Source organism: Gallinula chloropus (assembly GCF_964237585.1).
Source record: "Gallinula chloropus genome assembly, chromosome: 1".
Lineage (NCBI taxonomy): Eukaryota > Metazoa > Chordata > Aves > Gruiformes > Rallidae > Gallinula > Gallinula chloropus.
Genome location: NC_140085.1, coordinates 27,686,373 through 27,714,067, shown reverse-complemented (window position 1 = coordinate 27,714,067; position 27,695 = coordinate 27,686,373). Strand labels below are relative to the sequence as shown.

Sequence of the window (27,695 nt, the reverse complement as noted above, 5' to 3'; positions counted from 1 at the left end):
CTATGATGGCTCTCCACTGTATGGGAACATCAAGTCATGCTTCAGTGCTTTGTAAAGATTGACAAAGGATTCAGCCCAAATGTCTTTCTGGTGCCCCTGGGACTGAGCAACCCTGTAGGCTGTGTAGACCATGGTCAGCACTGTCCTTTCAAAGTCTTCTTTCTTGAGGACCCGTGGGTAGGAAGACAGCCTGCTACTCAGCCTGCGGATCTCTGTGATGCTTTTGGGGATAATCTCATTGCAGATGATGTCAAACTTGGCAGCCTTCCTCAATGAAGCAAGCTCCTCATCCTTGATGGAGATCCTCTGAACTTTGTCAATGTCAAGCTCAGCTAGAAGAAACTGGTACAAAATCAGAACACAGAAAGCTATTTATCTTCTCCAAGAGACTCTAGGCAGAGTAAACATGAGTTAACAATGTCCTTAGGTCTTTACTTAGGTCAAATGGAGAAAAAACTCTCATGACACTGGATAGAGTTGGGGCAGACCAGAAAGTATGTTGGACTCCTGCATTACCTACTCGGGAAAATTAGGGACAGGCTTTGGGGAAAGGAGAGAGGAAAAGGCAAAAGCAGGTAATCTGTTGTACAGAACAGGCCTGGGTTGCTGCTGGTGTCACATTGGGATTAGAGTAGAGACAGGAGCACAGCTGGGAAATGCTGTTTACCCTGCCATGGGCAATAGTGATGGTTCAGCTCTGTGTGAGATAGCACAGCGGTGACTTTCCAGCTCATCACCTCAGTTTTGGACATTTATTCCTGGTTTCTGAAGGTGTGGGATAGAGTTGGCACATGCATGTTCTTCAGGTGGGCCATCTTCTCTTAGCTAATTGTATGGCACTGTTCCTGACTGTGCATTACATCTGCAGTCTCTACTGCTGTGAAAGAGGGAACCTGAACCATTCTGAAGTGAAGCAGTCATGCTCTTGAGGTTACTTTGCAATGACTGATACTCATGGCTTTAACGTTTTGAATAAATAATTTGGGACGGAGACTTAGACCAAAGAATTTAAATGCATTGTGTCTTTAATATGAAACTGTTGTGGAAGAAAGTTACTTTCAGTGAAAAGCCATTTGCTCTGGTTTTCCTTTTACCCATCAGTGACCTTGAACCCACATTTGAGGTGCTGCAGGGAACTGCTGCCTATTTAAGTGCTGAAAGAGGTGAGTTTTTCATAGATATGCCTGGTCCCTCCTTTGTGGTGAGCTGTTACATCATGAGCAATGGTTTTACTGCTGGCCTGGATAAAAGTGACATGTAGGCAGATAAAGTATAACACCAGCATGAAGAGTAACCCCAGTCTTGGTTAGGGCTTAAGGTACTTAAGGTATACTGAACCTCATAAAGCAGGACCACATCTTCCAGTGAGTTTTGTAGTACTGGGTTAAGGAAGGCAGCTGAAGACCTCTTGATTCTCTGAGCAGTTGGGAAAAGCATAGCTGGAAAACAATAAATGGGAAAAGAGAGGTTCCATAAGGTGGCAAACAAAAGAGGCAAACTTTTTAGCAGCAAATTCAACCACAGAACTGTCTGTTGCAGAGACTCAATGTACTGTATGACTTCTCACTTAAAATAAGTGGCTTGGGCTGCTTTGCCTGTATCTACTAGGGAAGGAAGTTAGCTGTTTGCCTGTATCTATACAGTGTCCAGTACAGAGTGATTTAAAGTGCCAAGCCTGGCACTCTGAGGTGAAGCCACAGTGTAAGAACCATTATGATAACCGCAACATCAACATTGTCTGAAATACATGTACTTCTGTCTCTGCAAGGAGAAATCAGTACAGACCTGCAACACCCCTGGTTTCTTTAGGCCATTGTTTTACTGACAGTTCTAAGATCCTTCATTTGCCCTGGTTTCAGCTGTCTAAAAGTTGATCTCTCCTTAGTTGATAAAGACAGCTCCTCCAGAGAGTAGATTGTCTAATCTGTCCTGGCATACCTGTCTGGAGGGAGTGTCTCCCTTTTGGAGACGCCTATGTCTATTTATTGAGCTTGTTGCCAGCTTGGACAAGACAGCTGCATTCAATGAGCTGAATCTCAATCAATATGACTTGAATACTTTACAGTGTTATAGCTAAAATCAACAAAGACTGCTATGGTCAGGTATTTATTCAGCACTGTAAAGGGTGCTACAGATATTGTGTCAGGGAAAGGAGACAGAAAATACACACATAGCCCCTGAAATCAGCACCCTGGTGAAGTAGAGCATTTGTAGATGCTCTACTTGTGCAGTCCAGAGTATAGAAAGTATCTGATGCTACATTGCAGACCACCTAAATTCTTTGAGCCACTAGCCAGGTTACTAACCAGGTAACTAGGTACTATTAAAAGGTGTAAGTTCCTTTCAGAGAAGAGGGAAAAAAACATGTGTTTATTAATCTTATATGTATATGATATGTACATGTCATATAATATATGTATATGACACCAAACTGAGTGGTGCAGTCAACACACTAGAGGGAAGGGGTTCCATCCAGAGAGACCTGGACAGGCTTGAGAAGTGGGCCCATACCAACCACATGAAGTTCAACAAAACCAAGTGCAAGGCCCTGCATCTGGGCTGGCACAATCCCAAACACTACAGGTTGGGTGAGAATGGATTGAGAGCAGCCCTGATGAGAAGGATGTGGGGGTGTCCATTGATGAAAAACTCAACATGAGCCAGGAATGAGCTCTTGCAGACCAAGAGGCTAATCAGAACCTGGGCTGCATCAAGAGAAGTGTAGCCAGCAGGTTGAGGGAGGTGATTCTGCCCCTCTACTTTGCTTTCATGAGACCCCACCTGGACTCCTGTGTCCAGCTATGAGGCCCCCAACATAAGAAGGACATGGAGCTGTTGGAGCAGGTGCAGAGGAGGTCCACAAAGATGATCAGAGGGCTAGAACACCTGTCCTCTGAGGACAGGCTGAGAGAGTTGGGGTTATTCAGCCTGGAGAAGAGAAGACTTAGGGGAGACCTCGTAGCAGCCTTCCAGTACCTGAAGGGGACCTATAGAAAAGCTGGGGAAGAACTTTTTACAAAGGCATGTAATGATAGGATGAGGGGTGATGGCTATAAACTGGAAGAGGGAAGGTTTAGATTAGATATAAGGAAGTTTTCCACTATGAGGGTGGTGAGGCCCTGGCACGTGTTTCCCAGGGATGTTGTGGATGCCCCCTCCCTGGAAATGTTCAAGGCCAGGCTGGATGGGGCTTTGGGCAATCTGGTCTAGCGAGAGGTGTCCCTGCTCACGGCAAGTGATTGGAACAAGATGATCTCTAAGGTTCCTTCCAACCCAAAGCATTCTATGATTCTGTGATTCTATAATATAGATGTTGATCTTTAGGTTAAAAAAAATATCCCCCACCTTTAGAAAGGCATCAGCTCTGAAGCCTACATCCAGTCTTGTTTGCTGGGCTGTTGCCAACTATTGACTTTGTTAAAGTTTGAATTGTTAATGATATTTAAGTTCAAGTATCACAAGGAGAAAGAAATCAGGCCCTCAGAGACTGTGTTAATTAGGACCTTTACTATCCAGCATAAGGAAAATTAATTGGGATAATTCTAGATATGAAGTAATTCATGCTTGATCCAGCAAAGGTTATTTTGGCCTTGAATTAGCTAGGGAATATGATACAGGTAAAATAGTTTGTTGAATTGCAATAAATATGCTGTAATTGAATACTACTAACTTTAAGTGCATCCTTCAGCTATGGTTTTCAGGCATTTTGCTAAGAAAACTACAGAGCCAAGTGCTTCCTGTTGGATCCATATGAGTTTGGATTAAAACTTGTTTAAATAACCAAACAGTTTGTTTAAACCAAAAATTCTTTAAATAGCCAAATAACCAAGAAGTATATGTGACTAAAAGCCTGAAGGAACAAACGCACCAAGTAAAAGAACAGAGGTGTTGAAAAGGACTTGGTTTCTGCAATAGCCTTTCCCTACCTGAGAATCTTGTCTGCCCCAGCTGAGGAGGTCCTGAGCTTAGAGAAGGACACAAGCTGCCTACATGTTCTGCTCTGGCACCTGGGGATGTACCCATTTTCTGGTGCTGCTCCATTGCTGACGTTCACCCTCCTCGCTCAGAGCTTTGCTAAGATACACTGGAGCTATTCCATCTTTTGCTCTTGGCAACTGAAGAAGACAATCAAGTGCATGTGAAGCACTTCAAACTTGAAGTACTAATTGTTGAGTAATTAAAACTTTTATTACCGGACAATTAAAATTCTAATTAGTAAGCAGCTGGCAGAAATCCAATCCATAATGATGACGATTCATTTTTATCTGTTTTTGATGCCCTTTCAGTGGAAACAGCCTCAGAGTGCAGAGTACCTCTACATACACAGATGGTTTACATCTCAAATAATCCCTGAGCCATGGAAAAGGTGTCTGTGGCACCTGTTTTCAGTGCTGTCATGATTATTCTGATGACACAGGTCGCTTTAACTTACAGGCCAAATATAGATTCCTACCATGGAGCTGAGCTAGGAGTCATCAGATTCAGCCCATCACTGCTCACCCAGAAAAGCATCAGTGAAGGACTTGGACAAAAATAAAAGACCCTATAATCAATTTAGTACTGACCCACTTGGTGAATCACAGTTAGCACCTCAGAAAGCAGCTGGGTTTTTCTACAGTTCCTAGTATGACATGGATTAGGTTAGGAATTTCAAAGGGATAAGAGCCTGAGCTGCTCTGTTGTTAGAAAGAACTTTGCATGCAAAGCAGAAGCATACCATCCTCTGTGGGGACCAAGCTAGCACTGACTCCCTGATCTTATTATCTTGTTCCCAAAACATATCAAACTTCATTACAGTTCTTACAGACTCTACTCAGAAACTATTTCAAAGCTCATTTGTATTTGTCATGGTGATCTGATTTTCCTGATCTACATTTTATTTCAGTCCTCCCCTTTCTTCCTCTTCCTGCACAGAAGTCAAATCCTTCTACCATCACTCCCTATACAGTCCTCTCCATGAATTCTCAATTACCTTCAAGATTGTATGAACATTTAGAGCAAACACTCTCCAATTTTCATTATACTTACTTAACACACATCCAAGTTAAGCACAAAAGCTGAGATAGAGGAAGACTTGCAGCCAGTTTCTGCATTTAGTGATAAAAAATTCCACTTAAAACTTTTTTGCTGACTTTATTTCTTCCTGCATTTACTTCTATCTCTGACATGAGTTAGCTAGGCAGTATCAAAGACCAACAGATGAGTATTACTGTGACATACTGCCTCTTTACTATTTCCTTCCCCAAGGGAGTTCCCTGTAAAGTTATCAAGCAATTATTTCATAGGAAGATGCAGAGCAATGTGTGTTATTTTATGGTGTTGTTACAGCCAATTCATTTCAATGGCAGCAGCTGTGAATGTCTGAGGAGGAGAGATCTCTAATCAGTATTGACAGAGAAAGTCCAACTCAGTGATCTCTGAAGTCAGTGGAGAGACTCGTATTGATTTATTGTTTTTACTTCTCTCACAAATGTGTCGAGACACCTCCAGCTGAGATGTGAATGCTCCTCTCCTAAGGGCTGAACAGTCACATAACAAAAAGCTTATCATCCACGTAGATGCAGTAGGAAAAATAAGGGTTAGGTCATTCATATTGAAAAGATTTACTGTGTGCTACCAGACTCAAATCCTTTTTTCAGAGGGGCATCAGAGTGTTCCCTGATGCGACCTCCCTCATTGCCCACTGAGGTCTCAGGGCTGAAAGTGGATGGGGGCTGTGTGCCTGGGTGCAGCCATCCACTTCAAACCCACCTACCCAACCCAAACAGCCTCATCCTGTGCCCTGGAGCACACCACCACTTATAGCCAAAGATGGTGGGCAGCAAACAAGTCTAGTCTTAATAGTAGCTAAAAGTGAACACCAAAATGTGGTGTAGAGTCCCTGGTTCCTGCACTGCTCACTGCCAGAGTTTGTCCAGTCTCCTACAGCTCTCTTGACTCAACTCCGGTTCTCTTAAAGACTACTTTGCTTTTCAAATGAAAGTTGCAGAAGTGTTTACCAACTTGATGGCCTGGTTCTACCTACTTTGCTCATGACAGCTTAGAAATTCTTTACAGTTTAAACATAATGGCACATTGGAGGCCAATGATAGCTTTATTTTAAATATGCTTTCATCTTTTCTAAGAACTGTGCCAGAATTTTCAGGACCTTGTTAGTCATGTGATAGATACTGGTGATCGTCTCCCAGGTTTTCCATGCAGTTTCACTGGTGACGGTACAGATGTTTGGTTTTGCTTTCCAGTGCACACTCCTGCTCATTATTTCCCAATTGCTGCTTGTGCTGTGTTTGCTCAATAAGTACAGAGCATAGTTGCAGCAGTGCTCAAATATTTGTGCATCATCGATGCCTTTTTCTTCTCCTATGAAAAGGTATGAAGCCAACAGCATGAATCAGTCTCGGTGCAGGACATCACTCCAAAGCACATAAGCTCTCCAGTGCTCCAGGACATGAACACAGCAAAACTGTGGAAGGACCTGTGGGCCAAAACTCCTGACTCCCTGCAAGCAGAGCAAAGGGGAGTCACCCGTTGGTGTAGGAAAGGCAGTGGCCCAGCTGGAGTTGTCCTATAAGCCAAATTGAGTCAGGAAGCTGCCCATTGTGTCCTCCTGTTTTAGATTAAAAGGGCTTGACTCTAAAGAAAGCAATGAAAATAATTTCTTTGGGCATCACTGTCTTCCTGGGACCGGTCCACTTTTTCCGGAAGTGCGAAACACAGCGTTCCTGTTGAGTGACAGGAACTCCTTTATGTGCTTGCCAGCAGTTGTAACGGGGATTAATAAGGCTCTGCAAAACCATATCCTCCCAGGCCACCACAACTGTATTTTCACCACAAGCTCACAACCATCCATTGGTGCATCCAGCTTGTTCCCTCACAGTAAAAGTTTCCCTTTCCTGCCCAAAGCTTTGGAAGTCAGGACTCTGAGACCCCAATAGACAGAAGTTAATGCATCCCAAATTATAATGACAGCAATCTCTCCCTATTCAGTTGTATCTTACTGGTAAAACAGGGAATAAAAGTGATTACTACAAAATAGTTGTTCAGTGTTGTGAGTACATTTGTACATGAAAACAAATACAAATAAAAATATAAATACTGTCCCTTACATGAAAGAAAATACAGAGCTTTATAGAATAAATAAATGGAGAATAAATGTTATGAGGAGCAGTGGAGGGAACTGGGGTTGTTTAGTCTGGAGAAAAGGATGTTGAGGGAAGACCTAATTGTTCTCTATAACTACGGGAAAGGAGGTTGTGGAGGGGACAAAAGGAAATGGCATCAAGTTACACCAGGCGAGGTTTGGATTGGATATTAGGAAATACTTCTTCACAGAGAGGCTTGTTGGACATTGGAACAGGCTGCCCAGGGAAGTGGTGGAGTCTCCATCCCTGGAGGCTAGATGTGGTGTGGAGGGACATGGTTTAGTAGTGGATAGCAGGTTAGGATGATGGTTGGACTTGATGATGTAAAGGGACCCTTCCAACCAAGACAATTCTATGTTTCTATGATTGTTCATGAAAGCATGGCAAAGTATGTAAAAATCCTTTTTTTTTTCCCAATTCATTGGCTAATGCTGTTTTGTTCTGGACTGTAACAAGCCTGGAGAAACAGAGCATTTTAATTATACTCCAGTGGTGTGAGTTTTTTCCGGGCCTAAATATCACATGGCTAGAAAAGCAAATACAAAAAAAAATCTGTGACCATGCTCAGCCTATTTTTTATGGCAAGCTTCTGCAAGAGTCAAGAAAACCATCTCCTGGGCCAGGTGCATAACCCTTTTAAGCTTGCTGTTAGTCAGCCTGCAGCATACACTGTTTCCACTAGTGAGCTGGAAATTTTCTTTCTGTCATGACATTTTTCTCTAACCTGCCTGGAATTTGCACTAAATGGATCTCAGCACAGGGGCTTCTGTCAAGAGAAGATATTTGTTGATAACCTGATAACAGGGTTTTCTCACTAGCACTGACTTCTTTGAAAGATGAAGATGATTCTTTGAGATTAATTCAAGCATTTGCCAAAGCATATTAACACAGCACTGCCCACAAGGTGATTGTACGGACAGAGACAGCAGCCATCATAATGCCATGCAAAAATTATGAGTGCCCAGAGACTGCTGGGCAGTTTCCTGAAGTCATTGTTGCTTTGGGTCTTAGGGCAAATGCCTGATACACTCACAAGAGGATTTTCTTTAACAGTGTACGGGAGGCATCATTTTAATGTCGGTATCTACATTTCTCCTTGATCGAGCACTGCAGAAGAAAAGAGGACATGAGTCTCAAAGTTTGCATACCCTTGATAAAGGCTTTTTGTTTTCTGTTCATCTTTGATCACCTTATGAGGGTTTACAATCAGATCAGAAGTATAGTTTATATGTAAAGAGTTCTATTTCTGCCAGATTAATCAATAAGGTGTGTCCTTATGCAGAGTTGCTTCCTCACTAGAATAGCGATTCACTATCCGAAATTTACTGCCTAGGCTTACTGTGAAATACCTGTCCTTACCATCCTGCAGTCAATCAAAATCTCTAAATATTTTCCTGCCCTACACTTTGTGCCTAGAGAAGATCTTGGTACCAGAAGCAGGTGTGAAGTGCTGTTGGTCTATGAGAGGTGTGTGGTGGGCAGCAAAAGTAGCAATGTAAATCAAATAAGTGCAGTGTTAATAAATGATAGAATCATAGAATTTCAGACTGGTTTGGGTTGGAAGGGACCTCAGAGATCTAGTTCCAATCCCCATGTCATGGGCAGGGGCACCCTCCACTACACCAGGTTGCCCAAAGCCCCATCCAGCCTGGCCTTGAACACCACCAGGGAGGGGGCAGCCGCAGCTTCTTTGGGCAATCTGTGCCAGGGCTTTACCCTCACACTGAAAAATTTCTTTCTAACATCTAGCCAAAACCTCTCCTTTTCCAGTTTATAGCCATTACCCCTTGTCCTGTCGCTACATGCCCTTACAAACAGTCCTTCTCCAGCCCTCCTGTAGGCCCCTTCAGGTACTGCAAGAAGGTTATAAGGTGTCCCTTCTCTTCTCCAGGATGAATAGCCCCATATCTCTCAGCCTGTCCTGGTAGGGGAGGTGCTCCAACCCTCTGATCATCAAATGAATGGACAGGTTTTATGTGATATCTTCCCATCCGTATTTACTTCTTGCCCTGCCGTTTTCTCTTCCCCAGAAGGATGTATGTTCATCATCTGCAAGGTGTTTACACTGCCCTGGGCCTGCAATCACTGCCAGGGCAGAACCTAGGCAGCCCAGCAACATAGTCTGCTTAGGCATATTGGCTCCGCACTTATCGACGCTTTGTCTTCCCCCTATCGAACTGCTGTGTCAGAAATGATCCAACACTTTCGGCTAGAACAGGTGACTTGGAAAGAGTGGGAAGCTGGAGGAAGAGTAAGTAGAATAGAAACAAGGGAAGAATGCAGAAAAACCTAGAGACACAAGGAAAAGAAAATACCAAAATGGTGCAGTGCTGCAGGCTACCTCATGAAACTTCTATCTGGAATTGCAGTTCCTCACATAAGTAGCTCCCATGACAACAAGTACAATGCAAAGGCTTGTGCATTCCGGCTTTAATACATTTAAATCTCCATTATTGGGAGATTAAATCCCAATGCCCCTTAGGAGAACGCAGCAATGAGATGGAGAAGACATTTTAATTACAAATCAACACGAACCAGCACATTTTTAAAAGCAGCTACCAAGAGAATTTACTTCTTTTTACTTTCAGCTTCATATCCTTGCTATCTTAGTCCTAAGATTAAAATTAATAGCTGCAATGGTCTCTATTCCTGCCTATTGGCTGAAAGTGAGAATAGACATCTGTTTCTTCTTTAGTTATAAAGAGAATTGTTAAAAAAATAACCATATCCATCTTTTAAGTCTGGGTTTTGTCAATAAGGGTGTAGGAATTAGATCTCCCTACAAAAGCTGGTAACACTTAGAATTAATAACAGATTATATTCAATTCATCAGTTGATGACATAACCAGTTTTTCCTAAATTACCTTTTACTAATTTATCTCCTTTCTAAGAATCACACATATTCTGGAAGTGTGCCTCAGATCCATAAACCAGAAAGCACTCTGACCTACTCTTCTGCCCTTCCTAAGTGTCTTGAGATGTGTTATATTTCATTATTGCACAACAGAGTTTCTATATAAAAGCTTGAGTAGCAACAGACTTTCTAACTACTTGCATGAGTAAGAAACACAAAGGTATATTAGAAAGACCAAAACCTCTTGTTCACAGAAATGGGTATCACTAGAGAAGGGAATGATCTTTTGAGGTCTCTTCCAATTACTAATGTTCTGTGATTCTGTGAAATGGTGCACCTGAGCCTGTTTGTGAGAGGTGGAGGATATTTTTTCTTTTATGACTTCAGTAAGATGGTTTCAAAGATATGACTAGCATTAGCCAACTAAAATGGCCTGAGAATTTGTTCCCTCAGATGGAATTCCCAGTGCACAGCCTTTTCACCTGTTCTAGGCTGGAGCAACATTATGCTGTGTTATTTACTCTTCCCTTGGTCAGAAGGAGGGGGGGTCCTCAAGTGAAATTATTTATGCTCACCAAAAAAAAGTGCTCTTAGCAAAGAGAGGACTGGCATGCTGGAGTAATGTTGTTGAAGAAGGCATGAAGAAAAAAAATGCATGCAGGGAAACTGAAGGAAAGAAGTAAGTGAAATATATTGTTACCCTTCAGCTTGCTGGCATGTTACTGAGGCCTGAGGATAGGATATGGTGAACACCACATGAGTGAAGAGCAGCAATAAAGAAAGGAGGTATCAATCCTATTCCACAGGTTTAATACAAGCAGTTTTGATAACACAGGAAATTTCAGGCAGAGTTGTGAAATGAACCTGCACTTTATATCCCTGTCTCCATTGCAGGGTCACCTCTCCTTCTCTATTGCTCACAAAAGCCCTTGTGTAAGGGTAAGGCACATAGCAATTCAATAAAACACATGTGAAAAATGCTTCTTACAACTGAAAGGATGTAATGATGATCCAATCGACTTTCATTTCTCCCAGGAAGGAGCGGAGAAGGAAGGGAGGGAGAGAGGGAGGGAAGATACACAGACAGGTGCAGGTGTTCTAATGCTGGGCCATGAGGAAGGACCCCAGGAACGGAGCGAATGGGGTGAGTCTCCTGTTGAATAGCAGAGCAGGAGCAATGGAAAACAGAGCTTTGTTTTGTGGGAAAGGACTGCAGCGGCTCCCAGAGCTCTGTGCATCATGCTATCGCTGCTCTGAAAGATAAGCCCTTCAGAATCAAAACTCTCTCTCTCCAGTTCTCTGCCCTTTTTCTATTAGTATCACAGAGCCCAAAGGGGTGGGCTTGAGCCCTGTGCCACCTCCCAGGTACGTATTTACACAGAGCCGAGACGCAGAGCACACAGGAGTCCAGGAGTCCAGAATGGCCATTTTACCCTTTGTTGTACTTTCTTCTTCGGTTGGGCTTTCTTGGTTTCCTGGAAGGCAAAGGTGACAGAGTAGCTATGGCTTGCTGAGGCTGACCTAATTACAGCTGCAGCTACCAGTCTGGCCACAGTCAGGCTCTCCTGCTTTCCCTTTGGACAAACACCACATTCTGTAGTCACACAGTGAACCAAGCCAGGGATCTATCTGGTCATGAATGAAGGCAAAAAGCAAACAAACAAACAAAAAGTGGTACATTTTAGCTGCCTCACTCCCCATGACAGCTGCTACATAAGCAGTGTTCCTACATATGAGAAACTCCCCAGGCAAGAGTGGTCCGACTGCTCTTAGGACATTTGGTGATGACTCCAGTTCTCAGACAAGGATGGATATCAGTACTGGCTAGGAAAGATGAAAAGCCCTTCCTTACACCTGAAAACCCTTGATCTAACCACTAACCTCATGGGCTCCTTCCCATGGATGGCCATCTCAACTAGTGTAGTCATTGCTCCTGCTAGAGGTGAGAATCTGCTGCAGGACAACCAGCTGCCAAACACTTTCACTTTCCTCTGCTTACATAATTCCTCTGCCCTGCCCTCCCCCCACCCCCAACCCCCCCAACAAAAAATATCTAAAACTTATTCCAAGACTGGATGGTGAGAAAGGAAACAAAGGTCCAGTTTGAACCACAGACCTGGCAGGGGGTAGTCGGCATTTTATTTCAGTACCACAACTGACAGCTCAGAGTCTTCACCACAGGTATTAACAGCTGTCATTGACAAGCTTCCACAAAACATCTACTCAGAGGGTAGGAACAATATCATGTGCTTTTTCTAAGCAACCAGTACTACGCAGATTTAGAAGCTCTCTTTGAAATTACCCTCCCTTTTTGTCTGGGAGAATGACAGTGCCCTACAACATGCTAACAAGAGAATTAGTAGATTTCCCATCTCATGAAGACTTCCAGTTCAAACTGTCAGTCTTTTCAGAACATATGAATTAATGTAACACAACGCACAGGATCAGATGAACGGGACACTGCATTATATTCTGTGCAGGTGGCCAAACAGAAAAAATACAGAGATGTCCTGATTTTTAAATCTATGGCTATATGATTTGCAGATTAAGAAAAATAATGAAGGATTCTTGTTAATTGCTCATTGGCTTGTCTTGCAGTGAACTGTCCCACTGAGACTGTGGAGCTGTAACTGAAGTGAATAAAAACAGAAGTAGTGATGGGATGAAATTCACTTAAACCTTCTGTGAATCGATTCAATTAGCAAATAAATTCAGGTGTCTGATGATGGATCTAGGAACTGTTACTGTACTGACAATAAAGTATTTATTATTTTAATCATGTGAAACAAGCTATTCCTCAAACTCACTAATTATCGATATCACAGCTCAAAACAGAGGAGGAATAAATATTTATTGACCATTTCCTCTCTCTCAGATTAGAAAGAAGCAGAATTGTCTCACCCTTTCCTTCAAATCTGAGTTGAAATAAATTGTTAGGAGGAGAATACATAAATGCTAGTTTTCTGCTTCTTCTGCTCTGGGATTTCACTACTTCTTCAAAACCAGGGAAACACCAGCTGCCTTTCCAGCTGTTCATCGAGCTCCAAATGTCACTGCACCTGCTGCTGTTTTTCTTAATGACATGAATATGTGCTGGGTAGAGAAAGTGTAGAAATCAGCCTTGCTCAACAAATGAAAAGTAGGGGGTTACTGGGTCCTTTCTGGGGATGCGTGTGGGGAATGTGTTATTTCTGGAGGCAATGCCTTTTCAATAGATTATGTGTTTTCTAGGAGTGATGGTAAAGAGAAGAACTCTAAGGAAGTAACTCAGAGCTGAGGATGGATTCAGGTATATTTCCAAACTGGACTGGTACAGATGTTTTGTTTGAGAAACAAAGGAACTCAAATATAATCATCCACAAAAAATAATTGGTGGATTTCAATGTGTGCAAATGCAACGTTAGGCCTAGAAAATCTTTGTGATATTACTGGAAACATAGTGAAGAAATCTGAAGGATTAATGCAAACTAGTTTATTTTTATAGTTGCTTTCCCCAGTCCTCAAACACACATATGGGATTTCCATTTTACAAAGCTGTCACTTTTCCACAGGTCCTTGTTATTTCATGCTTTCCTAAAATCTGACTGTTCCTAGATCTTTCAGGTTTCACAATCCACGGAAATAAAGCTGAAACAGACACACAACTGGATTCACCATTAGATACACAGCACCCTGCCAGAACTTTGCCACTGCTAAAGGCAGTGGATGAAGTCCTCAGATGACCTGAGATGGCACCACCAGCCCCGTGATGCCTCTCTGTGGGCAGCTGGGTCACAGAGAGCCTTGTGCTGGGAAAGACACACTTGGAATCAGATGAAAGAGAAGAAAGTTAAATTCTGGCTTACAGAAACCTTACAGACAACAAAATAACCTGAATATTGAGTTTTCTGAGGAGTGGAAGCTGAACGGTGCAAAATGCTGACGGTTGCTCCTGAGAGGGATAGAAATTCAAAACTCAACATCTTTTGCTGCTGCAGATCCTGCCCCTGTGGATGCTATCTCTCAATGGCTCCCAGCCCAAGAGGACCCTGCCAATTTGTCCTGAATATCTGAGACAGTACTATCCTTCCTTGCCACACATTTTCTTCTCCTGGAGTCTTTTGAACTGAACTTATGAAATAGATATTTGGTTTACAGGAAAATAGCTTAAGTAAATGTTTAAGGCAAACATGTTAATGACCTCATGCTCTAAACTTAGGAAGAATATTTTTTGAGAAAAGAAGGAAGACTTGATTTCCAGTGAAAACCTCTAGTGTGTTGCTGACTGAAACCAGATGGAGTTTAGATGGCTGAAGCCCTGGAGGAAGACAGGATAAACGATGAGTCTGCCTCGGTTGATGAAGATGGGGTCAGGGATGAAATAAGCCGTCTGGACATCCATAGATCCATGGGTCCTGATGGGATGCACCCAAGGGTGCTGAGGGAGGTGGTGGAAGTCATTGCTAGGCCACTATCCATCATCTTATCTAAGACCTGGGAAACGGGAGAGATGCCTGAGGACTGAAGGAAAGCAGATGTTACTCCAGTCTTCAAAAAGGGCAAGAAGGAGGACCTGGGTAACTGCAGACCAGTCAGCATCACTGGAAACATAGTGAAGAAATCTGAAGGATTAATGCAAACTGGTTTATTTTTATAGTTGTTTTCCCCAGAAAAGTTTTTCCAGCATCCCACTCTGTGGTATGTCATTTTAGGCTGCTAATGAAAAAACTTTTCATCCATCTGACATCTGCTGTCTTCTGTCTAGAGAAGCAGTCCTTGAAAAACTAGACTTCGTCATGTGGTAATTCTTCATGACAGTTCTTCCTCACCTTGGTAGTGATTATGATTTCCCAGGTATGCTTATAGAAATCATGTGGTTATGAATATGTGACTAATTTTCATCTTAAATCGTCTTCAGATTGCTTCCTTTTGTCATATTAGGAGAATTTTTACTACTGGTCTTTGGCGATGAAATCAGAAAGTGAAAGATAAAGCAGAAAGTGAACCAGCTTGTCATGGCTGAGCAATTTGGACAGTAACTGTTACCCAATGCATTGGGTTACAGAGAGGCTGGTGTGAACACTCCATTTTCTGAAAGGGACACGCAAGAGGTGATTTATAACTTTGTTTAAATAATGCATGCTCCACTTTATCTACAAAAGCACCCATGAGGAAATGTACTGGAGTCTGCAACCAGTTAAAGTAAACCACAATATGTGGTTCCCCGCTGCAGTGAGAAGGACTAACGCTCTCTTCCACCTCAATGGGCAGATGGTCAGGGGATGCTGAGGTCCAGCATGGGGTTCAGCAGCATTCATAGACAGATGCATCAGGGGAGATCACAGAAGGGCAGGGATTGGAAGGGACCTCTGGAGATCATCTAGTCCAACCCCCCCCCCGCCAAAGCAGGATCACCTACAGCGGGTTGCACGGGATCGTGTCCATGTGGGTTTTGAATCTCTCCAGAGAAGGAGACTCCACAACGTCTCTGAGTGGCCTGTCCCAGTGCTCTGTCACCCTCACAGGGAAGTTTTTCCTTATGGCCAGGTGGAACGTCCTGTGTTACAGAGATATGAAGACTTTTTTATGTCTTGTTTGGCATCATGAATTTAACCAGGAGCGAAAAGCTCTTGGGGGACTGTGTCGTAAATTGGTCTGAAAAGCCAGCTGGACAGGACAGACAGTTCCATCTTTTATTATGTAAATAGAAATGAGGGAGGGGTATAGAGTGTTTAAGCCATGTGATGAGTTGGTTACATTTACCTCACTGAGAAACTTGTGAAAGCAGAAACTGAATTCTTTACCTTGACAGTCATATTTTGCTTAAGTGTTCCCATTTGTTCCGTTGGAGGATATATCTGTACATGGTATTCAGCCTTGGAGCTCACCTCAGCTGGACCACACTGGCTGTGAGCAGTGTGCGCAGTGATTAGGGCTGACATAACCGGATGCGTGCTGGATTGACGGTCTGTGGCACATGCAGTTAGTCATTCAGGTTTTGAAGGGCATCCAGAAATTCCCAGCAAATATCCAACAGCCTGCTCCCTAAAGACAATTTCTGGCTGGGAAAGGAGTGTCTTTCTAGGGAAATACAATTTCTTATGGTATTCCTAACACTTAGCTATTTACCAGGCAGACTGCTTAAAGACAGTCTTCATCAGCTGGAGTCTGCAGCATTTCCCTGCTGTGAACATGAGAAATACAGCGTCATGGCAAGACTCATCCCCAGTCTGTGTGATTGCCAGCTTCTGACTGCCTTGTCTTTCTCATTCCATTGCTAAACATCTGAATTGCCCTCACAGCTCCCTGCACTCCTGAAGGATTCCCTCCATCTGCTGCATGCAGCCTAACCCAGACCTCAGCCAAGCAGTTGCTGTCTTCCCTCCATGCAGCAAGGCTGGTTTTAGGGAGAGACAGGGCACAGTGAGAGATCAATCTGGTACAGGAAGGCAGGAGGGTTAGATAAAGCAAGTAAAAGTCCCAAGCCTGGGCCAGAATGCAGGTTTGGGCTGTTCTTGTTGGTTGACAGAGGAACCTGGTATCTGTAGTCCATTAATCAAAATTGGTTCCCTCTGACCTGAGCTCAGATGTTGTGCTGCCTGTTTATTTTGCTCTGGCTTCTCCCAGGCAGCCTGTGTGGAAGCAGAGCCATGTTATCGTCTTCCTTCTGCTGGAAAGCCCAACATGGCAGTCACACACTGACCTTCACCACTTGAGCCTAATGACATTTGAGTCCTGTTATAAGGCACCCCGGTGTGCAAAAAACTTTGGGTCTTTTCTACCCTTGTACCACTGAGAGGACCCAACTGCGCTTTAGATTTGCTTGGTGCAACTCGCAGTAGGTCAGCCCCTTTGAGCCCCGTTTAAAAAAAACCCTGGTCGTAGAAAGCAGCAGAACAAGAAGTAGACACGTTTTTATCATTAGACTTATTACCTCCCAAAACTTTCTGCCAAACTGGCGTGGCAATCCAGAAAACCAGAAGTGGCTATGACTATGACAAATGAACGGTTTTACTTAACACATGCTATACTACATCAGCATGGCTACAAGTAGTGTTTAACTGGAAATGGGGTTTGTTCAGTGCCAGGTCGTGAACAATTGTGGTAAATAAAACTGAGACATGCCTTACATGTCTTTTATTTTAGGAGGGGGCTTGAACCACAAACAGTTCCCTCAGACGTATAATCTGCATTTAATAAATAAATCCAATAAGCAATTACTTTGTGTCTTTTTAGAAACAGGCATAAACAAAAACATAATGTCATGCTTGGGAGTGTTATGAAAACCAGGGAGGAAACAGGCCTTGCAGAACTTGATCCTTTCCTTCAGGGAGTGATGATGGGGGAAACAGGGATTTGGGTAGATGTGGCATGGTTACTATGGTGTTAATGGGAAATGCTGTAGCTTCATAGCCCTGTAAAAGAGTTTCTTGCAACTCCCATGGAATAAAACAGGCTGTTTCTTGGGCAGTAGGAAGAGATATTTTTGTACCTACATAGTTTAGAAAGCTCAAAGGGGGAGGGGAGCAAAAAAAACCCCCAAAACCCAGATGTGCACAAACACCTGGATGTATTGCTGATTGAGTAGAAGTAGCTTTAGCTTTTATACTCTGACCAGTGGTGAATCGCCCAGATGAGTGTATCTCAATATCCTGGTGTGCTGAAAGGCTGTTGGGGTCCAGAAGCAAGCACAAGCCCTGCTTACATGAGGAGCAGGCAGTGCCAGCTCCAGAGAAACACAGCCATCCTGTGAGCCTGAGAAACAGACGGGTAAGATGAAGACCAGCTGTGACAGATGAACATCTTCTGTAGGCTGAGTTCAAGTGGGGATTCATACCATGCTGACAAGGGGGTGAATGCTACCCTAATCTTCATATATGTGTGCTTTAACCTTTCCCATACACTGCTATCACATTTTCTCTCTACCCACACTTTCTCTTCCTCTCTTCTCTCCTTCATAGTGCTTACTTCCATTTTCCACTTTTTTCTCTGGCTTTTTCTCTATTCTTTCCCAGCATCTCTGCCTTTGCCTCACTTACCTCCCTGTCTGTGGCTCAAATAAGCCCTGCCAGACTGGAAGGTATGTACCCTTTTCAAAACAGAGAAGATATTAGAAGCATCAGCTCAATGTGGGGCATGTCACCACCTGCCAAAAGGATGGAGATGATAAAATCCTGATATTCTAACATCCAGTCCAGTGCAGTTTGCTCTCTTCACAACTAGGCAAAATCTAACCAAAGTGTTCTGTTCCCCCAGTGCCATGCCAAGGGTTAGGAGGGTGTTCAGCCAGCCATTGAAGAAGACCTTGTACATTTGGGTCTCCAACATGAGACTGGAGCACAACGTTGCCATTCCACTGTCCCGTTTCTTCCTGATTAACCTCTGAGCTTTGAACAAGTTTTTTTCCCTTTCTCAGTAACTTTTTTTCAGCTACCCACCTGGTAGTGGAGAGAGGCTCAGTGAATTTGGAGCCTGGCTGCTGGCTGGTGACCTATTTCCCTGTGGCCGGGGAGGAATTTCCAGAGGACGAGTGGTATGCGTGCTGATCTCAGGGGAACTGGGGAGCTGCCAAACCGAACTGGCAAACTGGGCCAGGAAAGGCCCCGTATATACTTTCACCAGAGGAAAGGAATGTTTGTGGAAACTGGGAATAGTGGAGCTTATTTAACTCTGTTCTTCTCACATTCTTCTTAGTCTCAAGCCGAGCTCTGAGCTTGCCCTGACACAAGCACTGCAGTAAGGAGACAAGAGGGACTGGCTTCTTGCTGCAGCCTTGAGCACCTTAGAGGGGAATAAAAAATGTTACCACCTTAGGGTTGGCCACTGAGTCAGCAAAGGAGCCCTGTGGCTTCAGGTGCAGACTCGGGCTAGTTTAATGCCTCTGTATGAGCAATTATGCTGTGGAGAATATATCATAAAGTTGCCATAGTAATAGACAAATAAAACAGGTTCTGGGGGTGGTGAGAGACACAGAGACAATAGAGGCATACAAGATCCCTTCCTTGGCTTGCCATCCTTCCAGAGAGAGAGAAAATCCCATAGCTGACTGTCCCCTTAGGGAATTTTCTTGTGTGTCTCCTCACAAGTGCTATTTACATCTTATCTTCAAAGTTGTGTGTTGCTTTTTTTGTGATGCTTTCATACATTCCCTCCTCTGTTTCCCACTACCAGTTACGCATGTAGCTGACCTGCTTCAGCTCTACCTATGCCAATGCCATTTTGCTGAAAAACACTTTAACCAACACATAAATTTTGGCTGGAAGCTTTCAATGATCAACGTTTCTACAGGAAACTAAATTACAGAGAATGACTGAGATTGTGGAAAAATTCACTTTGACTCTGTTGTGGTTTTGCATCGTGGGGTTCTAGTGAAGGGGGGGGCTGCAGGGACAGCTTCTGCAAGAAGCAGCTAGAAGCTCTCTGCAGGCCCCAGAGAATAAACACCAGCTGGGCTCAAGGCCGGACCTGCCACTGATCAAGGCTGAGCCCATCAGCGACTGTCATAGCACCTCTGTGAATCACATTTAGAAGAAGAAAAAATGCAAGTGGTTGTTTTTTTGCCACCAGAGAAAGAAGTGAGAAGATGTAAGAAATTGTGCAGACTCCAAGGTCAGTGAAGAAGGAGGGGGAGGAGGCACTCCGGGTGCCAGAGAGACAGAGATTCCCCCTGCAGCCCATGGAGAAGACCATGGTGGTGCAGGTTGTCCTCTTGCAGCTCATGGAAGATGATGGGGAGCAGAGACCCTACCTGCAGCCCATGGACTCTTTGGGGAGCTAGGCTGGAGCAGCCTGGGCCTGAGAGAAGGCACCCTATAGAAATGACCCACACTGGGTCAGTTGATGAAGAGCTGAAGCCCCATGGGAAATGATGCATGTTGGAGAAGTTAATGGAGGACTATCTTCCATGGGTGGGAAAACAAGGAAGGAAGACAACTTGTGAGGAACTGACAGAAGCCCTGATTTCCCCAACCCTGTGCCAATCATGACTAAAGTGAAGTCTACTAAGAAGGGAAGGGTGGGGGGTGGCACTTCTCATTATCCTACTCAGGTTTCACTCTGTGTGTGTGTGTGTAGTGTAATTAATTAGATGGGACTTTTTTCCTCTTTTTTGTCTGCATTGAATCTGTTTTGCCCTTGCCGTTAATTGCAGAATGATCCCTCCCTGTCCTTATTCGGACTCCTAAGCCTCTCAATACATATTTTCTCCCCTCTCCAGCAGAAAAGGGGAGTGATAGAGCCGCTTTGGTTGGCCTCCATCTAGGGTTAAAACACCAGAGACTCCAGTGGTACTGGTAGTTTGTGTATTTCAGTGCTTTTAAAGTTAAAGCAAGGAACAGACTGATTTGCCCACTTCAAGATGGTCACGCAGCTTCCCATTTTTCTGCATACTCATCCATGTACCCAGTTAGCTTCATATCTCAGGAGGACGCAGCTCCCTTCAGCAGGGCCATTTAGATGTAGAGGGAATACATGATTTTGCAGAGCCAAGGTGGGTGCAGGCAGTGCACACAGGCAAGCATCAGTGCTCATCTCCAAGTTCCTAGGCTGACCCTGTGGGTCCTGCACTGCTTTGAACCCGGGTGCAGGCACTGCACGCAAAGTTAATTGCTCCACCACTCAGTGCTTTACCTCAGCAATTTACATCTTGCCTGTCACTATTTGGGTAATCAGAGCCTCTGCAGCCTGATGATGTTCATTAAGACCTGCTGACTTTCCTTTCAATGACATTGTACAATTCAGTGCTTCTGACAGGACTTCTTTCTGCCTGAGAAGACATTACACTCCTGCCAAATATGTCATGATTTACTCCAAGAAAACAAGGAACGCACTTTGTGCTTCAGAAGCAGAATTTTAAAGATTCACCACTGTTAACAGCACACAGGACTGCAGGCACACAGTCATCCTGAAGAGATCTGGGGCAAGTGACTTAACTACCCTTGTCTCACAATGAAAAGGGATGGGGATGCTAATGTTTCCCCTCCTTAATCATACTGCAGGTTCTTTGGAGAAGGAAAGATCTTTTTAGTCTGTGTGTTCAGACAATGCCAGGTATGGGTGGGGTCTCTGGGCCCAGAAATCGAGTCAAAGATAATCAGGACAGGACTCATAGTGTACTCTACAGTCTTTGCATCTGTACATGAGTTATCTCATTTATAACAGTGTTGTGAGGGAACATTAGCTTAACAGCATGAGTTAAGAGCAGTGAGGCAGTTAAAAGTTAAAAGTGAGGTGAAGGGATATATTTCCATCTGAAAGTGTAAGGAGGGATTTGAATGGCAGGAGGTGCTTCTGAGCTGGGCTTTGGTTGGGACTTGAGGACCCTTGTGTGAAGTGATCTGGATCCCATGACAGTTGTATACTTGGGGCTGAGACAGATACATGCGATGTTATAGCACCCAGGAATCCTAAAAAAAAACCCCACCGAACTGGTAGCAGAAGTCTAATTGACTTGCCAGTCATCAGTACTGGGAAAGAACTGGGATCCCTGAGAAGATTCTACTGGTCCAAACTTTCAGCTTATAGTTCTCACTTCACTTAGCACATATCAAAGACAAAACAGCTTTACCTCATAAGTCTTCCTCTTATTGCTTACCCAGATTTCCTCAAAATTTTCTAGCTCCTTTCTCTTTTTAACTTTTGGTTCTGTCAACCAGTTTATGACTGTATGAGCTGCAAGCTTTAGTCACTTTTTGGCTGCTTCCTGTGGTGAAAAGAGCCTCAGAATCACTTAGATCTTTTCTGCTAGCAGCATGACTACTTTTATGGAGTACAATATCCATCTGTGATCTAAACCAAAATGTGGAAGCTTCTATAATCTATCCTCCCTCTGATCTTATCACAGTTTAGCATCATTGCCCTAGAAGAGATTATAAACTTTGATGTTATTTTTTTTTAAGCACCCTTTGTATGTCTTTCAGTTTCAGGTATCTATTGTGAATTCTGATTCAGGGATTATCCTCCATGCAGGTTAAATTAATTAAGTCTGCCCCTAAAGGAGCATTTGGGGAATCAGGACAAGCTAGAAAGGATTTTGATTACATTTGCAGCCCTACCCTACTGGATACTTCTCCTGTGCAGGTTAAATCCATTCAGAGCCTGTTATACTTTAGCTACCATTTGCAATAGCAAGCAGCTTTCCTGGGTACTAATCACTAATCCATTTTCAGCCCCTTCTTCAGTCATCTCCTTGCTCTTCCTGCAAAAATGGTTTGTTTCATAGTTTCAGGCTGCCACCATTGCTGATGACTGAGGGATCTGCCACAAGGAACAGAAGGGCCATGTCCACACCACACAGAAAAGCACAGAGCAGAGGTGTCAGAGACAGAAGCAGTGTAACCGTATCAGTGTGGCACTGGGTCCAACTAGGTGATCCCTGTTGAAAGGCAGATCTCATTCCGTTGGGCACGTGCCGTGCCCGTGACTATCGCTCTGCTGAGACACCAATTAGAGTCTCTGCGTGGTCCTGTGACATGCAAGGCATGCAGACTGCCTCAGCTCTAGGTCTGTGATCTCTGCCCCACACGTCTTTGTGCCACACAGATATGCCAGTTACCACCTTAGTTGATTAATTCTCAAATATTTTCCAGACCTGCTTGAAACTGTATCTTAGCTTTCTTCTCATTTCTTAAAGGGCAGAAAATATTCTTCTAATGCCTCCTTCCTACTACTTACAGATAGGACAATTCGTTTTTTAAGCATGTATGTTTAGGTCTATGACTTATATTTCTACTGATCTCTTATACAGGTTCTTGCAAAAGATTTCAGGAAGTAAAGGCATACATATATAAATTGTCTTCTTCAGCTCATCCAGCTGAAAAGCTAATTCCTCTGAATTTCATTCCTGGACTTCCCTTCAGGTAGTGCCTCCCTCTCTTTGCAGGTACAGTTGTGATACTTGGTGAACTAATAATTTGCTCCGGGCAAATAACCCCCCGGACCAGGAGACTCCAGCCTGCAATTGTGCATTCCCAGGACCTAGAACAGACTTGAGGTAAGCAGGAAAAACCTCTGCAGCAGATAGATCGAGCCTTTTGCAGCTCTACTGGTGTCATTGGAATGGGTCCAACAAGCAGGGAAGTTGGGGCAGTTGAAGCAGTTTTCCAACCGATCACACCTGAGTCAGATGAAATGGAAATACTGCATTTTAGCCATAAGAAGAAACATTCTTTAGACAGTCAGGCTTAGACAAAGTTAGCTCTGTTTCAGACCATTTCATTTCTTTCATTGTTTTATGTGCACTACATATCTTAAGAACTGAATAAAAATATCTTTATGGAAATGAAAGGAAATGAAACAGATGATGCATTTTTAAAAGTCCTTTTAGCTGTTCCAGCTAGTGTAATTTCTTTTTACCCTTGAATTAGACCTTTAGATACCTCAACATGTCCTAAATAAACCAAAACTATACCCTGGTATACTCAAGGCCTGCTGGGTACATATGCATGTATGTTTGACCATTTGTGTTGTGATTTCATGCTGCACTCAGGCCACATTTCCTTTGTCCATGCTTTCCAAGCCAAAAATGTCAAAAAATAGTTACTCTCAGCAGTGGAACCCCAAAGTTGCTCAAAAGGGAGTGCCTGGCTCTAAGGATGCACTATAAGATGAGGGAAGGGGGGGATGAGAGGTAAACAAGGTCAGAAGAGTTGGGGTGCTGTGCCTTAATTTTCCAAGGCACTCATCCTTTGCCACACAGCACAATCATCAGCAGCCTGGTATGTGGCAAACTGATTACAGAGTATGTTAAACTGTAATAGCCAGAGCCTGGCAATAGCCAGACTCTTCCTCCTCTGCATAGTCCTCCCTCTCTTGGCACTCAAGAGCTGCCAGCCTGCTGTAGATAAGCTCACAAGCAGAAGCAGCCTCCAAAAGTGGCTTATGTAGCAGCTGCTCCATCAAACTAAAACTCAGTTGCCACAACACTAGAGCGAATACTAAAAGTTTGCACTATTGTTGAGAAACCAAGGAGGATGGGCCTTCTGTTCTTTCAAGTAATTCCTTCTGCAGAAAGCCTCTAAGGAACACAAACTATTCCCTCAGTGTTATGGAACAACCATTTGACTTTCACCAAGTGCTAGAGACTGCATACAAAATGATGCACATGGACCAAGTAGGTCTGGATACAACTGCAATACTGCTTTTAAGATCTGAAAGGCACAGCACAGCCATTCCCCAAAATCACAAAACCTCAGTGGTTCTAATACACCCAATACAGCCTTTTCTCGCTGGTAAGTGAAAACTTTTACCTTGTGTTTTCCAACGCCTCCTCCAGCCGCCACTGAGGGGCGAACTTACCATTGCGGCTGCTTCCCCACTGCCCAAGAAGCCACAACCACAAGAAATCCTACTGCACCTTTGCTCCCTGAGCAACCACACAGCAAGCACATTACTCTTCGTGTGCCATCTTATTTCAGTCAGAAAGCCCTTACAGCACATAAACTACAGCCAGCCGAGCAGAAATGTCTTAGTAAGGTTTGCCACAGGGTTTCTCCTCAGGAAACAGGCAATTCTTTTTATGCAGGTCTGAAGCTAATTTCTGCTCTCTCATGTATTGGTATTCATCAGAGCAGTTTGATGAAAGCAACTGTGTGGCAAGGAGTGTCTTGTTCCACATCTGCATGGGATTTTTTAAAATTTATTTTTGTTGTTAAAGAACAGGATTTATTTCTTGGTTTCTCCAGAAAAAACAAACAAACAAACAAACAAAACCAAAAAACACCCCAAACATCTCTTAAAATCTGGAATTCTTTTTTGGGACCTTCAGAATTAATATGACCTCACCTCTACCATCATACAGGGAATATCACTCAGTATAGTCCCAACAGTACCCTTTCCTCTAGACAGGTGCTTCACGAAATCTGAGAGGGTAGTACCCTACAGCTAAGCCTACAAGAGGCTCAAGGAAACCTGACATAATGACAAACGTCCTTTTGTCACTGGTCATGATCTTTTCTTTGTTATTCTGAACATGTCCATCCTAGGGATCAAGCTTTGCCTGTGACTTCTAGACCAATGTCCATAGCTGGATCTAGTGAGATTTTTCAATGGAAATGGCTGAGGGAGAAAAAAGTACTTTAAAAAAGTGCTGAGTTTCCTTGTCAGAAAGGCTTCCTCCCCCCCCCCCCCCCCCCCCCCCCCTTCCCTTTATTGATGCTTGTGAAAGCAAAAGGAAAAGGGAATTGGCAGTTTGGAGTTCCCACTCGCCGGTCAGCACAAGTATGTTCATCTTTCCACACGCCTAACTTTTTTTCTTGAGGAAAAGTTTAAATACTTGGTTACAAGGGCTGGGCATCCAAGGATGCCCCAGTGTCCGTTGTGAAAGAACAATACAAGCTAGACCTGAAAGAACAATACAAACTAGACCTTGTTTTATCCAATGCTGACTTCCACTACAAACAACAACTGCTGGTAATTAGAGCAGGACCCTACTGTTTTGTAAACAATCTGGGCTACTAGTCAACATGGAGATGATATGCAGATCTGCCTTTCATTTCCATCAGACCAGATGCTTTTGGTTTTCCATTGCAAAACTCAGCTCAGGAGTTGGATGAGACTTAAATGATTGAGGCTTAACCCAGACAAGAGTCAGTTGTTTGTGAAGGGAGGGAAGAGCTCTGAGTGTGCAGAAGGGTGTGTCATGCCTACATACTCAGTCAAATTTCCTCTTAGGTTCCTAAGGAATTAAAAAATGAGGACAGTGCTTTGGACCTCTAGATACTGCAGATTAGGATGGGATTGGTTGGGCTGATACATGGATACTTTAAGGTTACCTAAAGTAGCTGTTGAAGGAATCATGCCTCTAAAATGTATTTGGAGCTGAATAGTCCCAGAAGTTGTGGAGAAGGAATCTGTTTTCCTCCCCAGCAGATCTCTGTATACATTTGTGAGCACTGAACTCCTTATCACAACAGGGAATTAATTATCTGTTCCTCCTGAAGTCTCCAAAAACAAGCTTTAAGCTTCCAGCTGGAAAACAATTTGCTTTCCCATAAGGAAGAATAGCGTCCTGAAGTTTTCCTTTAAATATTCATGGTGATTAAAATAGGACTTTAATAGTTGTGTGGATTCCTATAAGGGTTGTGGTGGTGTTGTTTAACTAAGATATATGTTAGCATAACTGAAGAACATTCTTAAACTGCACAGTGATTATTTCATGAAAATTAATCCCCTTTTTGCTTTTTTTTTTCCCCACAGGTAAAATGACCTCATTCATCCAAAAGGTAAGGCTGGAGTTTTCATATATGCACACCTAGTTCAGATTTCTTCACCTTTTTTTATGTGTCATTCCTAGAAAAAACAAATTCTTACCAACAGAATTAAGATGTTTTATGATGAACACTGGTGTCATTACCTCTATTAAACAGTAAGATAAAAGCGAGGTACATTCAGGTATCATCCAAGAAGGTGATGGAAAATCTAGGGAAAGAACCTGCTGTTCTGAGTCCCAGCTCAATGCCCTGGCAGTGAGTCCCCACAGCAAGGAACTGCAAGGAACAATTAAGCATTCGTACAGCCTAAGCAGAATTGTATAGCTCTTCATTGCTTCATTCAGCCATTACCTCCCCATCAAAATCAAACTCAAACCCAAATAACAAACTAGAAATGAGACATAGTAAGGAAGACATGGGAGATTGGGGTGGGGAGGGGGGCATGTGAATCCTTGGTTTCTTAACAGACTCTGGTTCCTTTAAATATCTCTGAATTTCAGTACCAGAACCAAATAAATCTTTTGGGAGGTGTTTCCTTTCTCCACTTCCAGCAGCTTCTGAACCCATGCCAAATACCACAAGTGAGAATAAAAAAAGAGGGAAAGGACATCATCACTATCTCTTAAGAAAGCATCTCCTATGCAGTCCAGTTGTACCAAACCATTTCAAATGATACTGTCAAAAACTTGAAAACAAGTATGTCACAACTATATATTGTCATATTGGCAACTGAAGCTTGATGACACCACATGTAGCTTTCTCTGTTGTATGTGCTAGTCTGTCAGGATAGGATTGTAGGCATTCCTAGGCACCTTGCACAATGCATTAAACACAATGTTGTGTATAATATTAACAGGTATCTGCCTGGTGGAGCACAAGATTATGCCATCTGTGACTGCAAAGGCTTTTGCTGTAAGGTTTCCTGACCTATAAATCTTGTTAATGCAAAGGAAAAAGAAGAAGAAAAGAGCAAGGAAAAAGTGAGAAAAGAATGTATTTTTGGTTCTTGGGATATTTTACATATATATATCTGTAGTATAATAGAATACATATATCATTTTACATTTATGAACTTATGCATGTGTATGTTTCTATTTTTCTATAGAATTATTTAGCTGACCTGTTTAATGGAGAAAAAGAATTCCAGAGTTGGGAGGGACAAATTGTGTGTATATATATATATATATATATATGTATGTATAATGAAATATAATTTCAGACCAAATCTACAAGCTCAAAGTTTTTCTCAAATAGTATTTTCATGTTTAAATCTTACCTCTGCTCCATCTGTGGGTCACAGTGGCATAAGCACTGTAATAGAACAGCAACAGCAGCAAAATCTTCCAAATCATCCTTCTCTTCAAAGTATGTATGTCTAGCGGTATATTAGCTTTGCAATTTCCTACCTCCTTTCTTTTCAGGAATAAATAAATGGCTTTTCCTTTCCCCCCCTCCCTTTGAAGGAGAACCTGTCTGCTCTTCTGAGTATAGCTCAAGTCAGTGTGCAGCTCC

General features: G+C 43.1%; 1 protein-coding gene across 1 annotated transcript; it reads right to left on the bottom strand.

The window, feature by feature from the left end:
* FAM180A (family with sequence similarity 180 member A) lies at window positions 1-27,535 on the bottom strand (the record flags this gene model as incomplete). Its single annotated transcript, XM_084275946.1, has 3 exons — window positions 1-342; window positions 1,339-1,439; window positions 27,460-27,535. 3 exons carry the CDS (start codon window positions 27,533-27,535, stop codon window positions 1-3), a joined length of 519 nt encoding a protein of 172 aa, XP_084132072.1.
* Between the last annotated feature and the right edge of the window lie 160 nt (window positions 27,536-27,695).